The sequence below is a fragment of the Gobio gobio genome (assembly GCF_949357685.1).
Source record: "Gobio gobio genome assembly, chromosome: 16".
Taxonomy (NCBI): Eukaryota; Metazoa; Chordata; class Actinopteri; order Cypriniformes; family Gobionidae; genus Gobio; species Gobio gobio.
In genome coordinates, this window is record NC_137109.1 from 9,607,777 (window position 1) to 9,622,630 (window position 14,854).

At 38.4% G+C, this 14,854-nt stretch overlaps 1 protein-coding gene across 1 annotated transcript in view; it reads left to right on the forward strand.

Moving 5' to 3' along the window:
* The first annotated feature begins 1,789 nt into the window (after positions 1-1,789).
* Positions 1,790-14,854, forward strand: part of dock2 (dedicator of cytokinesis 2) — a 185,008-nt gene continuing 171,943 nt past the window's right edge. The window contains 6 exon segments of the mRNA XM_079839088.1: positions 1,790-1,988; positions 4,061-4,144; positions 6,862-6,902; positions 7,024-7,079; positions 9,085-9,181; positions 9,800-9,951. Coding sequence (XP_079695214.1) covers positions 1,946-1,988; positions 4,061-4,144; positions 6,862-6,902; positions 7,024-7,079; positions 9,085-9,181; positions 9,800-9,951 — 473 coding nt within the window. The 5' untranslated portion in view covers positions 1,790-1,945.

Sequence of the window (14,854 nt, forward strand, 5' to 3'; positions counted from 1 at the left end):
AAAGCGGAGCGTTTCACGGCTTCCAGTTGTGTTTAGAATTGCCACATGTTGCTATTCATCGATAAATCTCCATATATGGACATGATTGTTTCTGAAATTTTACATTGTCTGAACATAACTGTGTGAGAAGTTGCTAGGGTGTTCTGGGTGGTTGCTAGGTGGTTTCTTTCAGGTCCAAATGAAAAGAGTTCACCCCTCAAGTCTCTTTGATATTCTTGTCTCTAAATATTGGATTTGTTTCAGGTAAAATTCAGCAGTATATCACTTATAAGTGTTATACGTACTTATTCATATTTGAAAGAAAAAACAACTTTAACTTTAACTCAAAATGAAATAAAAAACAGGAAATACAAAAATAAAAACTAATTCAAAAGAGCATAATTAACTCTGTGATTGTTTTCAGTGCCCTCTTTTTGCTGCAACGAAAACCATTAAAACATTTTTTGTTACCTATAAAATAAAAGTTAACTGAAATAATAAAAACTTAATTGAAATATACACTTATTTTATTTAAGCTAAAACAACATTTCTCATTTTAATTTAGTTAAACTTTGATGTATTAAAAAACTGAAATACAAATGAATAAAAAACATAGATAAAATAATTATATTAAAAATAAAGAAATTGCTAAAACTTTAACTAAAATTTTAATAAAAAGGTATAGGATTAATAAAAAAAATCTGTATTATTTAAGTTTTTATTTGTTCTATTATAGTTCAATTAGGCTAATATTTTGAAAAAGCTTTTGTGTTTTATATTTTCAGTTTTCATGTACATTTTTGTTTAATTTTTAGTAATTTTGTTGTGTGCTTTTGTGAATTGATTTTCTTTTTAAATATTGCTGTTTCGGTTTAATTTGTTTTAATTTCAGTTATTTTTTATTTCCATTAAATAACTATACAACTTATTTTAGTTTTCTTGCCAAGGCAACATCTCTATAAAATGAATAAAACGTGTATATATACATTCTTAAAATAATAATAAATATGGCAAAAACACAATGAAATGAACTAAAATTAAAAGTAATTTCTACATTTCTATTTTAGTTTTTATTTGAGTTCTATTATAGTTTGATAATATTTTGAATGAGCTTTTGTTTTCATATTTTTAGTGTTCATGTTAAATTTTTGTTAAATTTTTTTATACTTTTGTAAATGTACGTTTATTTTTAATATTGCTATTTAAATGTAATTTATTTTCATTTCAGTTTTTTATTTCCATGTTAATAATTTTAGTACTTCAACTTATTTCAGTTTATTGCCAAGGCAACGTTTCTAGTTTTAGTTCAGTTTGAGTTTTTTGAGATTTCTTTTTATTTTAGCTTTTTTATTTCAATGAACTGAAATATTTTAAGATGTTTTTATAACCCTGCTGCTTCTCTTCAGCAAGCTGTGTTTGCGTTGCGCTCTGTAGGCTGCTGTAGGTATTGCGCCTCAATATTGACATTATTTTGATGGTTGTAGAGTAAAGATATAGAGCAGCTTGTTTGTGTGTTTGCATAAACCTGCTTGCATTAAGTCTCTCGGATACATAAATCAAACATCTTAGGGGAATCTGTGCTTTGTCTCGTCCCGCGCCAGATGTTTCCTCCAGCATTAAAGATTCATAAATGATGATTTACGTGCTCCATCACACACACCGTAATACACTGTACTCAACACATACATGATCCCCAGACATTAATCGATAAAAGCCATTGAAACGTGTGCTTTAGTCATCATGAAGTTGTGCTGCGTTACATTTGTCAGCGATGGAAGGCCAAAAGAGGAAGAGGAAGAAGCAGACAGTCAGACAGAGAGGAGGAGGAGCACTTCATGCTGGTTACTTCTCACACCCTCACCCAAAAAAACAGCTAGTGTAGGACATAAGAAAGGAACTGAGATATTCCGAAAGATTAAATACAGACAGAAAGAGACTCGCAGGGGAGCGTTTTACAGTCCAACCAATGGCTCCTTGGACAAAAACTAGCTCTGAAAGATATGGAGTTGGTGAGTTTGGCCTTTCTTTTGTGTGTGCATGTGATTCACCTGTGCAGGAATGATTGTTTGAAAGTTGTGTATTTGCGTGTGTGTGCGTGTGTTGGTGTATATTCCTGGCTCTCCTCGCAGCGGTCGTCTACAGTTTCTTGAATTCAGTTCCTATTTCTCAGGATGTGGGCAGAGACGGATCAGTCAAGCGGCCCAACAGTCACTGGCCTAAACAGATTGCAGCGTTTTATCATTTAGCACTTGTTTTGCTTTGAAATCCTGCAAAAAGTCAGATTTGTGATGCGGTGCGGTCGTGGAATGCTTGTTAACATTAGAAATGCATTGGAAAAATGTGCTTAATATAGAAGCATGTGGTTTATTAAAGTGAGAAAATACAATTTCATGCAACTGAAATGAACCTCTGCACATTTTCAGTCTGAAGGATTTGCTTCTTCAGCCTGTTTGCAGAATGAATGTGCTTTTAAGGGTTGTCAACATTTAATAACACAGGAGCAACATTGAGTTTTTAGAGGCGATCTGCGTGAAATGAGATCGGTTAATTGTTTCTCCTGGACAGCAATGAGATGTCAGATGTTTCACATCTCACACAAGCCTCTTCTAGTGCTACATCTCACTAGTGTCTCCAAATGTGCTCATATTTGCTCAAGTGTGCAATCAAAAGTCTGAGATCTCAAGTGTTTCTCATAAAAGGATCTGAGCTGCTCTCCACATTCAGCTTTACAGTTCTCTGCTCTTAATGTTGGACAACTAATGACTTATTTGGGTCATTATCTTTAAAGTTAAAAACATTTTCATTACTTGAAATACAATAAAATATAAAACCCTTAAACTTATTTTATTTCAGCTAGTTGCAAAAGCAACATTTTTCTCATTTTCATTTCGTTTAACTTGATTTTTTACTAAAATAACCTTTAAAAAAGTTGCTGCCTTAAATGAAGTACAATCAACTTGGATCTTTAAGTAATTTCAACTTAAATGACATTAAACCGACTTAACCTATAAAAAGTTGCTTAATTGGCTTAACTTATTATAAAAACGTATGTTGTCATATAATTTTTTCATTGTGAAACATTTTCAATTGATAAAAACAAGCAAAAAATACTAAAAAATTTGATTTAAAGTATACTACAATAACACTGATTGTGTCTTTTCTCTTAAGGAATTGAGGGCGAAGCATCTTAGACAAAGTTAAATTAAACACATGTGAGAACTCTTCAAGTCTCTTCAAGTGTTTGGTTATGGTGACCATTCTTTGGGAAGAAATATTTCATGCAAATGACATTCGAAATCCCTTTTAATCAACCGAAGCTCATTTGCGAAGCGTCCAGGAAGAGCAGTGCTAGCTTGAGATGGTGACACTGATTCGAGGAACTTTATTTAGGGTTATTTGTGAATGTAGAACTCACGCCATATGAGTTATGTTTGCTCAAAACTGTCTTGAAATGAATGCAAAAGTGATTGCCGATGTTAGTGCCTCTGGTTCTGGTGTAGTCAGCAGTTTTGTAGCTCACTAGTGAAGAAATGAGGATATTTCATAAATATATAAGCTAAAACGTATGAATTAATTCATTACAAAAAGCTGTCTGCTCATGTAAATGCATATGAATTTCTTATTGCATGTTATTTAAATTGTAAACATGCTGATGGCGGCGTGTATCTGTGTGTGTGCTGTTGTACAGGAAGCTGCACTGAGAGGAAGTAGGCCAACGAACTCGTACTTGCAGAAATGAAGTGTGTGTGTGTGTGTGTAATATGGTTCTCTATGTCGCAGAAGCAGTTGAACTTTTTATGTCATTGATGTTGGCTAAAGAGTTAAAGTTCAGTGTGTGTGTCGTCCTGCAACATTTGTGCTCCAGACATGAATTGCAGGACCCGTTTCACGCCAGACAAGAACAAAGCAAAGTAGTGGAGGACAGTTTCACATCGTTTGATGTCTGAATGGAGGCATTAAATGATCTCATTCGGCCGTTTTTGCTGAGCATCACTTGAGAAATAAATCCAAACTGTGACTTCACTTTATGTATTTTAAAATGCATCTGATGATTTTTATGCGATTTGTGTTTTCTCTGAAGTTAAGTGGAATTTCATCGCCAAAGCGGAAAAGCAGTTGTCCTTGGCTGTCGGGGACACGGTGCACATACAGGAATCATGTGAAGGTGAGGGATTCTGGGATTTTGCATTTATGCATTTAACAGATCTTTTTCCTGCGAATTACAGGATATATTGGATCAGTTAATGCATTCCCTGTGGAATCAAACCCATGACCGTGGTGTTGCTTGCTCTGCTGTTTGAGCTGGGGTTTAAGGGTGTGTTCACACTTGGCATGTTTGGTTTGTTTAAAACAAACCCTGGTGTGATTGCTCTGTTAAAGGGACAGTTCACCCAAAAATTAAAATTAGCCCATGATTTACTATCCCCTAAAGTCATTCTCGTGTATATGACATTCTTCTTTCAGACGAATACAGGACAAATCGGGGATATATTAAAAAAGTCCTGCCTCTTCCGAGCTTTATAATGGCAGTAACTTGATGGGTCGTTTTTGAAGTCCATAAAAGTGCATCTATCCATCATGTAACTGCTCCACACGACTCCGGGGGGATTAATAAAGGCCTTCTGAAGTGAAGTGGTGCGTTTGTGTAAGAAACATATCCATATTTAAAACTTTATAGACTAAAATCACTAGCCTCCGGCGGTCAGGGATATGCGGTCGACTTCTGCTAAAAGAGTATCCCATGATGTGATGTACAGGAGCATCTCAAGCTTTGACGCCTCTCGCGGATCGGGCTGGGAAACAAACTCAAGCCCCTCTTCTCTTATATCGAAATCCTCCACCATTTCTCTTTAAAAATTCTCACTTTAGACTCTAATTCATGACCGGTGTTTTGTTTTGCTCTATCCTCTGTGCTTCTGCGTTCGTCAATACACATGCGTCAAGGGTCAAGGGTTACTCTTCTGCCATAAGTCAACCACCAGAAGATAGTTATTTTAGTCTATAAAGTTTTAAATATGGAAATTTTTCTTACACAAATGCGTCACTTCGCTTCAGAAGGCCTTTATTTACCCCCCGGAGCCGTGTGGAGCAGATATATGATGGATAGATGCACTTTTATGGACTTCATAAACGACCAATCAAGTCAATTCCATTAAGGGCGTTTTCACACCTGAAAGTCCGCACCAAGGTCCGGACCGAAGTTCATGTTTTGATACATTTGATACTTTCGGTTAGTTTTGGTTTGTTTTCACATTGCAATTATGCGAGCGCACTAAAGAACTTTACATGACACACTTGTGTCCACTCGTCATCGTCTATGTGGGCGGCATCTGGACATTGATTGGTTTGTAAACAGACGTGCGTCTGACGTCAGCGTCTTTGACAAGAATGAATGAACGGACGCATATCGTTGCCACTATTGAACAGTGCGCATTGCTTGACTATTTTCTTTTCGTCACGTTTAAAAGTGGACATTTCAAGCTTTATATACACATATTTCTCATGTTTGTGAGACGAGTAGCCTGCTGAGTTTCGGTTTATTTGAGACGCGCTCAAGTTCATGTGCAAAGCTCGCTCCCGCGATTATTGTCTGCTATAGACTATTTGCTTCTTATTTATTAAATCCAGGCAATTATCTGATTAAACGTTGATTAAAATTAAGATACAATTTATACAAAACGAAATTCACATGAAAGAAATGCTTTCTAAGCAAAATCATACAAAATGTTGTTCAAAATCATTTGTGACCTTCTGTCTTCTGACATATTGCGCATATTTTCACTTTTCATAATCAATGTAGCCTAGATGAAATTTAAAAATAACATTAAAATATTTAAACATAAACAGGAACTTCCTGTAAATGGTCTGAAAGTACGAGCCATACAGAAAATGCTTTCAGACTAGAAAGGAACCGAACCTTTGTTCAGTTTGATCCGGACCGAGACTACCTCTTTTCGTTGGACCAAATCTCGTCTGTTTGGTCCGAACCGTGGTACGGGGGAGGATTCACACCTGCAATTTTGATCCGGACCAAACTGAAAAGTCCGAAAATCCGGACCAAACAAGGTAGGTGTGAAAGGGCCCTATAATGCCTGGAAGAGGCAGGACTTTTGTAATATAACTCTGATTGTATTCGTCTGAAAGAAGAATGTCATATACACCTAGGATGCCTTGAGGGGGAGTAAATCATGGGCTAATTTTCATTTTTGGGTGAACGAACCCTTTAATGCGTTTCATTTAAATAAGTGTGAATGCTGCCATCTGAACCCTGGTGCGCACCAAACGAGGACAGGCCGCTGAAAGTATGGTTCTCTGTCCGCTTCCAGACCAACTCTGATGCGGTTCCAATTAAATATAAACGCAACACGGACCAAAGACACGTAAACTAACCAAAAACAGGAAGATGCGACCCTAAAAAGGACAAAATGCTCAAACATACCAATTTTTTTCTTGTCATAGTCGCGATGTTGCCCATCACAGTTCGGTACAGGCATCAGAACCGCGTCTCGCAGCAGATCTTCGTTTGTGTGTGTGACGGAGGGATTCCTGCTACTGTTTTGACTCATCTTGAATGCTCTCTAAACATTCTGAAACAAGTAGTAACATTTAAAAAATGTTAGACTAACAACATCCAAGTAAACTGTTTCAGAAAAAAGTCCCATGAGTGATGTTTCATTGTGTTTGTGATATAATTTTGAGAACATTATGAAAACCAGATAACTTTGAACAAACGTTTTATTGACATTACAAACATTTGCTCATAACTTTGAGAGAACCTTGCCCGAATGTTTCCTGTTAAGCGCTGTATAAGTAAAGGTGACTTGACTACAGAAATGTTCTCATAAATTGCCTGAAATCTAAACCAGCCTGTTATTGTTCCAGGATGGTATAAAGGTTACGTGATCAAGAACAAAGAGAGAAAAGTGAGTAAATTCATGTTTATTTGATAGTGTTTGTACAAGAGGAGAATGTTCTCTTCCTGAATATCTGACCTGAACTTCCTCTACTACCTGTTGGCTGATTTACTTTCTTCCTTTATTTAAGGGAGCATTTCCTGCAAACTTTATTGTGCTAAAGGAAGTCATCGTCGAAAAGAGAGGGTGAGTATGTCCTTCCGTTCATCTGTCAGTCAGTCAGTCCGCCAGTCCATCCATCCATCCATCTATCCATCCATCCATCCATCCATCCATCCATCCATCCACCCACCTGTCCATCCATCCATCCATCCATCCATCCATCCATCCATCCATCCATCCATCCATCCATCCATCCATCCATCCATCCACCTGTCCATCCATCCATCCATCCATCCATCCATCCATCCATCCATCCATCCATCCATCCATCCATCCATCCATCCATCCATCCACCTGTCCATCCATCCATCCATCCATCCATCCATCCATCCATCCATCCATCCATCCACCTGTCCATCCATCCATCCATCCATCCACCTGTCCATCCATCCATCCATCCATCCACCTGTCCATCCATCCATCCATCCATCCATCCATCCATCCATCCATCCATCCATCCATCCATCCATCCATCCATCCATCCATCCACCTGTCCATCCATCCATCCACCCACCTGTCCATCCATCCATCCATCCATCCACCTGTCCATCCATCCATCCATCCATCCATCCATCCATCCATCCATCCATCCATCCATCCATCCATCCATCCATCCATCCATCCATCCACCCACCTGTCCATCCATCCATCCATCCATCCACCTGTCCATCCATCCATCCACCCACCTGTCCATCCATCCATCCATCCACCTGTCCATCCATCCATCCATCCACCTGTCCATCCATCCATCCATCCATCCATCCACCTGTCCATCCATCCATCCATCCACCTGTCCATCCATCCATCCATCCATCCATCCATCCATCCATCCATCCATCCATCCATCCATCCATCCATCCACCCACCTGTCCTTCCATCCATCCATCCATCCACCTGTCCATCCATCCATCCACCCACCTGTCCATCCATTCATCCATCCACCTGTCCATCCATCCATCCATCCACCCACCTGTCCATCCATCCATCCATCCACCTGTCCATCCATCCATCCACCTGTCCATCCATCCACCTGTCCATCCATCCATCCATCCACCTGTCCATCCATCCATCCATCCATCCATCCATCCATCCATCCATCCATCCATCCATCCATCCATCCATCCATCCATCCATCCATCCATCCATCCATCCATCCATCCATCCATCCACCTGTCCATCCATCCATCCATCCATCCACCTGTCCATCCATCCATCCACCCACCTGTCCATCCATCCATCCATCCACCTGTCCATCCATCCATCCATCCATCCATCCACCTGTCCATCCATCCATCCATCCACCTGTCCATCCATCCATCCATCCATCCATCCATCCATCCATCCATCCATCCATCCACCTGTCCATCCATCCATCCATCCATCCATCCATCCATCCATCCACCTGTCCATCCACCTGTCCATCCATCCATCCACCTGTCCATCCATCCATCCATCTATCCATCCATCCATCCATCCATCCATCCATCCATCCATCCATCCATCCATCCATCCATCCACCTGTCCATCCATCCATCCATCCATCCATCCACCTGTCCATCCATCCATCCATCCATCCATCCACCTGTCCATCCATCCATCCATCCATCCATCCATCCATCCATCCATCCATCCACCCGTCCATCCATCCATCCATCCATCCATCCATCCATCCATCCGTCCATCCATCCACCCGTCCATCCATCCATCCATCCATCCATCCATCCATCCACCTGTCCATCCATCCATCCAACCACCTACCTGTCCATCCATCCATCCATCCATCCATCCATCCATCCACCTGTCCATCCATCCATCCATCCGTCTATCTATCTATCTATCTATCTATCTATCTATCTATCTATCTATCTATCTATCTATCTATCTATCTATCTATCTATCTATCTATCTATCTATCTATCTATCTATCTATCTATCTATCTATCTATCTATCTATCTATCTATCTATCTATCTATCTATCTATCTGCCCATCCATCCATCCACTGACCCACTCTCTCTCTTCTTCTGTAGAGATGAGGAGGTTATAACCTCTGTTGAGATGCCCCTGGTGAAGGAGGTGACCACCACACTGAGAGAATGGGGCAGCATCTGGAAACAACTGTATTTGGTAAGACGTTTACATGTGGGTGTGTTAAAAATAAAGGTTCTTTGGCTTCAATGATTCCATGAAGAACCATCTGCGGAACCTTTCCATTATGCAAAAGGTTCTTAATATTTTGAAAAGATGTTCTTGACACTACAGTATTCAAGAAAAATTATCTTTCAGTGAACAGTTCTTAAAATAACCATTTTTGTTTCTTTTTAAGAAACTTTTTTTTCCCACTAAAGGACCTTTTGTATAATGGAAAGGTTCCATGGATGGTAAAGGTTCTTCATGGAACCATCAATATCAATTAAGAACCTTTATTTTAAGAATGTAGGGGAAAAAAGAGTCTTTTAAGAACTGTTTACTGAAATGGCCCTATCACACACCCGGCGCAATGTGACGCCAAACGTGACGCAGGTGTTTTTTGCTAGTTTCAGCCCAACGCAGTTATCATTTTCACGTTCAGGCGCATTGTCGGTGAGTTGCGAATCCGCCATGGTGCAAGCGTTTAAAAGCTGGCTTTTAAAGGGAATGGGAAATGAGACTCTGATTGTTTCAAATAAGGCAAACATCCAAAATAATAAGGCCAATACGTGTGCACAGCCTTCTTATCAGTGATTTTTTTGTTTTGTTTTCCAGCAGTCCAGTAAGAAGGAGCGTTTCAGTCAGGTCCAGAGGCTGATGTGGGATCTTATGGAGTGGCGTTCCCAGCTCCTGTCCGGGACGCTGCCGAGTGACGAGTTTAAAGAACTCAAACAGAAAATCACCTCAAAGATCGACTACGGAAATAAGTACATATTCCAAGTGTCTATTCCTTTTGTGTTCATGTCTGTTTATCAGCAAGGGTGCAATTTTTGACCATTGCATTGTTTGCTTTCGAGAATCAAGCACATACCATAGTATTTAAAAGTAATCATACAATATTATGGTATTATCATCTACAAGTGGTACAAACAGTACCTTTATAACAGATCCAATCAAATGTAGACTAATAGGATCTTCTCGGCTGGTTTATTTTCTCTTCAGAGCTTCTGTGGTTTGCTCCGGGCTGTTCTTAATGTATTAGTTAATTTGTACATTATCATTAAGGAATTAATTAACAAACCTCTAGGGATGAAAATGTCTTTCTGACACCTGAACGGTAATGAATTACTGCAGAGAAAAACCTCCCTCGCTGTGGCTGTTTTGTGTGTCATGGATTCACGATTACAAGTTAATTTGTGCTTTCTCAAGATAATGAGTTATGTCATCATAATGAGATATTTAATATCGGTGGAAGTCAATGTAAACAGTCGGGAGAAAATTGGATCTGTGTGCAATAGGTCTTAAAGCGACAGCCGCCTAATAAACCTGCTGCCGTCTGTCAATTAAGCAACATAAATCAAAGAGAGAATCACTCACTGCTCTTGACTGAATAACTTTTGTAGCTTAAATATAGATTTATATTCAGTTCATACTAGTGCTGCATGATTAATCGTTTAAAGATCGCAATCTCGATTCAAACACCCACACAATATCATTCCTAAATCACCTGTCTATCTATATCAGTAGGTAGCGACAAGTGACTTTTTTTGCATCATTCATTCATAGTCTCGCGTAGCCAGACCTTCAGACTAGTGTTAATTTTGTCACCTATTTTTAATTTAGTCTTAGTCTTAGTCTTGTGCCAAATGTCCTTGTTAGTTTTAGTCATATTTAGTCATTCACATATCTTTTTTTGTTAGTCAAGTTTTAGTCGACTAAAAGTCTTGTCATTTTAGTCTAGTTTTAGTCAAAAGACAACACAAGGTATCTTAGTCAAGTTTTAGTCGACCAAAAGTCTAGCCATTTTAGTCTAGCTTTAGTCAAAGGAAAACTCAATATATTTTGTGGCAAAATAAGTTACATAAAAATAACATAAAATATATATAACAAAATTTCACAAATAAGTAAGCAGTTATGATCTGCAATACTTTTTTGAGCAACTAGACTACATGTGTATTATTAAAGAGCCATACAGGCACCCAGTGGGTAATGGCATTACAAGTGAATTTTTGTATTTTTCCAGCCACAAAATGGCTCTAATTTACCTCTTTGCAGTGGAATTCTCTATTTTAACCTTAATTAAGACACTAATTGTAATATAAATAATAAAAATATTAGAAGAAAAATATTTTAAGTGGTCATTAATGGACCATAAGTATTGCACAAATAGTATTTAGTACCAAAAGATCTCCTCAAAATATTCAATAAATATTATTGAATTAAAATATAGGCTATTTATTTTTAAAATAGTTAAGGTGTATGGTCACATTTGACCACCAATGAGTATAAGTGTGACTTAATTAAGGAATACCTGAGGGTTAAATACAAGAAAAACATTAATATTAATGTTAACAATGTTGCATCTCTACCACTCTCCCTAATAAAATGATACTGTAAATGTGGCTGACGCACACTATGCTGTGCGGTTTACCAAAAATTGCTGCAAACACCTGTATAGTGAAGCTGTTGTGTAACTTGCGCGGCTTAAGCCATTCACATACACTGACACAGCGCTAGAAGTGTTGAGCGCTCCGGGAACCAAGTGACCACGCGTGCCCCCCGAGATGACAGGCGGAGTCTGAGAGAGACCTGTAACCTACTCGAGCAACAGCGGGAACTCTTTCGGAATATTTTGAACAGCTGAATATTCATCTCATGATGAAAAAGTAGAGACAATTGTAGACGAAAATGAAGAGAGATTTTATCTTAGTTTTTATTTTATGCAAAACATTTTAGTCTCGTCCTTTTTCGTCAACAATAATGCATGTTAATTTAGTCTTAGTCAGTGTTTTTGGACATTGGTGCAGTCTCGTCATCGTCTCGTCTTCGTCATGGAAAAAAAGGTCGTTAACGAACATATTTAGTCTCGTCTCGTCTGACGAAATTAACACTACTTCAGACTGATGACAGAAGGACAAAGCCCTCATTTATCAAAAGTGCGTAGAAAAGATTCTATATTTTGTCGTACGAATAAAATTTGGAATGTGCCTAAGTACAATAAAATCTGTATTTATCAAACATGAGTAAGCAATCATTGTTGATAAATCCCACATGTGCGCAAGTACCATGCTCGTTCACGGTCATTAGCATTCGGAAGCACCTTCAATGAACTATATATGGTGACAACACTTCCCTTTAAAAATCTATGTTTTTTCCTCACCGTAATAATGGCAAAGAGAGCAAAGAAGAGGAACTTCACAAACATAGAATGAGTCGCGTAATGACGTTTAACAACAACAAATTTGCATAACATGATTTGCATGTTAAAAGAATGAAACCCTTTTCTGTTTACATCATTAAATACGTTGGTTGATGGCGACTTGTGTACAGTCTATGGCGCCAACTATGTTTGGGAATCTGGCGATAGCATGAAAGCCCCATTTTATTTCAGCTTGTTGAGGATTTCGGAAAGGGAATTGGATGTAGGTTGGGGCCAAGGAAATAATTGCATCCAACATTTGTCACAGCTGTCTTTTATATGGTCTGACACCAATTGACCTATTGGTAAGCCCCGCCCCTTGAACGCAGATGAGCCAATGACAGTTGAGTATCAGTTGTGCTGGGACCGAAACTCGGACATCTTTAGGTTTCAGCGCCATAGAGAAACATTGGAAAAATCCGAAGCTCTCATCGGTTTGATAGTGTTTATGCTACAAAAATGGTCAAACGATGTGTTTGGGGTACTGTAACATTGATTCCATGTATCCTGAGAGGAGTTTCTGGTTGTCATACTCTCATTAAGTCCCTGCTAACATACAAACCGAAATAACTAACTGTTCTCACGTCATGTAACGTTAACAAAAAACGATTTGTTTTTGTATATATTTTTGATATTTCTGTGAGTTTAGATATGTTTAAGGTCTGCATTATCTGTCTTACTAAGGAGGACTTCTATTTTGATGGGTATTATAGTCTACAGGTAGTGAAAGGGAGAGCTAGCAGTTTATCGGAGTTGTTTTCAGACACAACGTTTACAGTTTATTAGCACCCCCAAAAAGCCACACGGTCTGTATATGTTTGTTCACTGTTAGTTGTATGAGTGTTTTTGTATATTTTGCTGTGTATGTTAATGATAATGCAACGGAGAGAGAGAGTTTGTGAATGAGACGTTAATGCGCACTTCTGCTTTGTTTGTTCAACTCTTGCTGTGATTTTTTTCCGGGGTGAAAAACGATGTAATAAACTTATCAGTTAAGTTTGGCCATCATTCGGACGGGGTCCGCTACATTCTGTGTCCAAAAACATCTTGGGATAAGGTTTTCACACTAACAGCTGTCATTGTAAGACACTTAGCAACTCCGTTTGTTTGTCAGAGTTAGCAACAGTAACTATGGGGGGGGGGGGGGGGGGGGGGGGTTACCGATAGGTCATTTACTCATCGTGTTTAAAACTACAAAAATGCTAAATGCTTTTTATGTGTAGTGTCGCTATTCCACCACTAGATTATCTGCATAAGCATGCTCAGAGGTGTGCTTATATTTACACACATTTCTACGTACAAGTACAAGTTGGTAGATCCCACACTTTGCGTGAAACTGTTCTTACACACTCATTACACACACAAATCTGTGCGTACGCAGTGTTGATAAATGAGGGCCCTGGACTCTGGACCGCCCAAGAGGACGTTTGACTGACATTTAACTAATGCTGTGCGATATTGAAGAAAAATGAAGAAATATGCGATATCCTTGTTAAATAATGTGATATTCGATATACGATACGATACGATATTGCTTTAAGTGTGTGAAATCTATTTAAATTATATTAATGTTTAATGAAGAATGATGCCATTTATGTGTTTCACATTCTTTCTGGGAAACGAAAGCATCGCTACAACTTCTGAAAGTGACCAGCAGTGTTTTAGCAAAAATGTATGTCACAAATCTGACAATACAATTTTAACATCAATGTAAACAAACAAAAAATGTTATGCCAATATTAAAATACCATAAACTCTTTGCTTGACTTGGTAATACATAGTTATATCAACCTAAAACTTAACAGATAAACAAACACACCTGAACTAGGGGTGGACGAATATTTTTGTTATTTTAAGTTATCTTTCTTCACATGAATTAAATATACACTGATACATAATAAAGCTACAAAGGTTATTCAGCCAAGAGCACTGAGTGATTTTCTTTTTTTCTTTTGTTGTTTGACAGACAGCGGCAGGTTTGCTGTATTAGCAGGTTTACTGTATGTATGTGCAGGCTGTCACTTTAAGACCTAATGCACGGATCCTATTGACACGCATTCAGTTTCTTTCCCTAACTGATATCGTTCACTTAAAGCATAACCGACTGTTTACATAATTACTCAAAACAGCCATTTTGACATAACTGTGTGTGTATTTGTGTAACAAGACACGAAAAAAAACGGCTTGTGCGCACGTTTCGGTGTGTGTGTCAGACAGCGCGAGACTGCAAGGAGTTGTTTTTTGCAAGTTATCGCGTTTAATAACTCTTTTTAACGTCAAGCAAGTTACATAAGTAACAGTCGTGTGCACAGTCTATTCTCTGCTATATTCGTCGACCTAAAACGTACAATTTTCTCAATGTTGAATTAGCCTATTAAAATCATTCAGATATTGCGTGCCCTTGCGATATGCATATTTGCGATATTTCGTTAATTTCGATATATTGTGCAGCCCTACATTTAACGCAACCA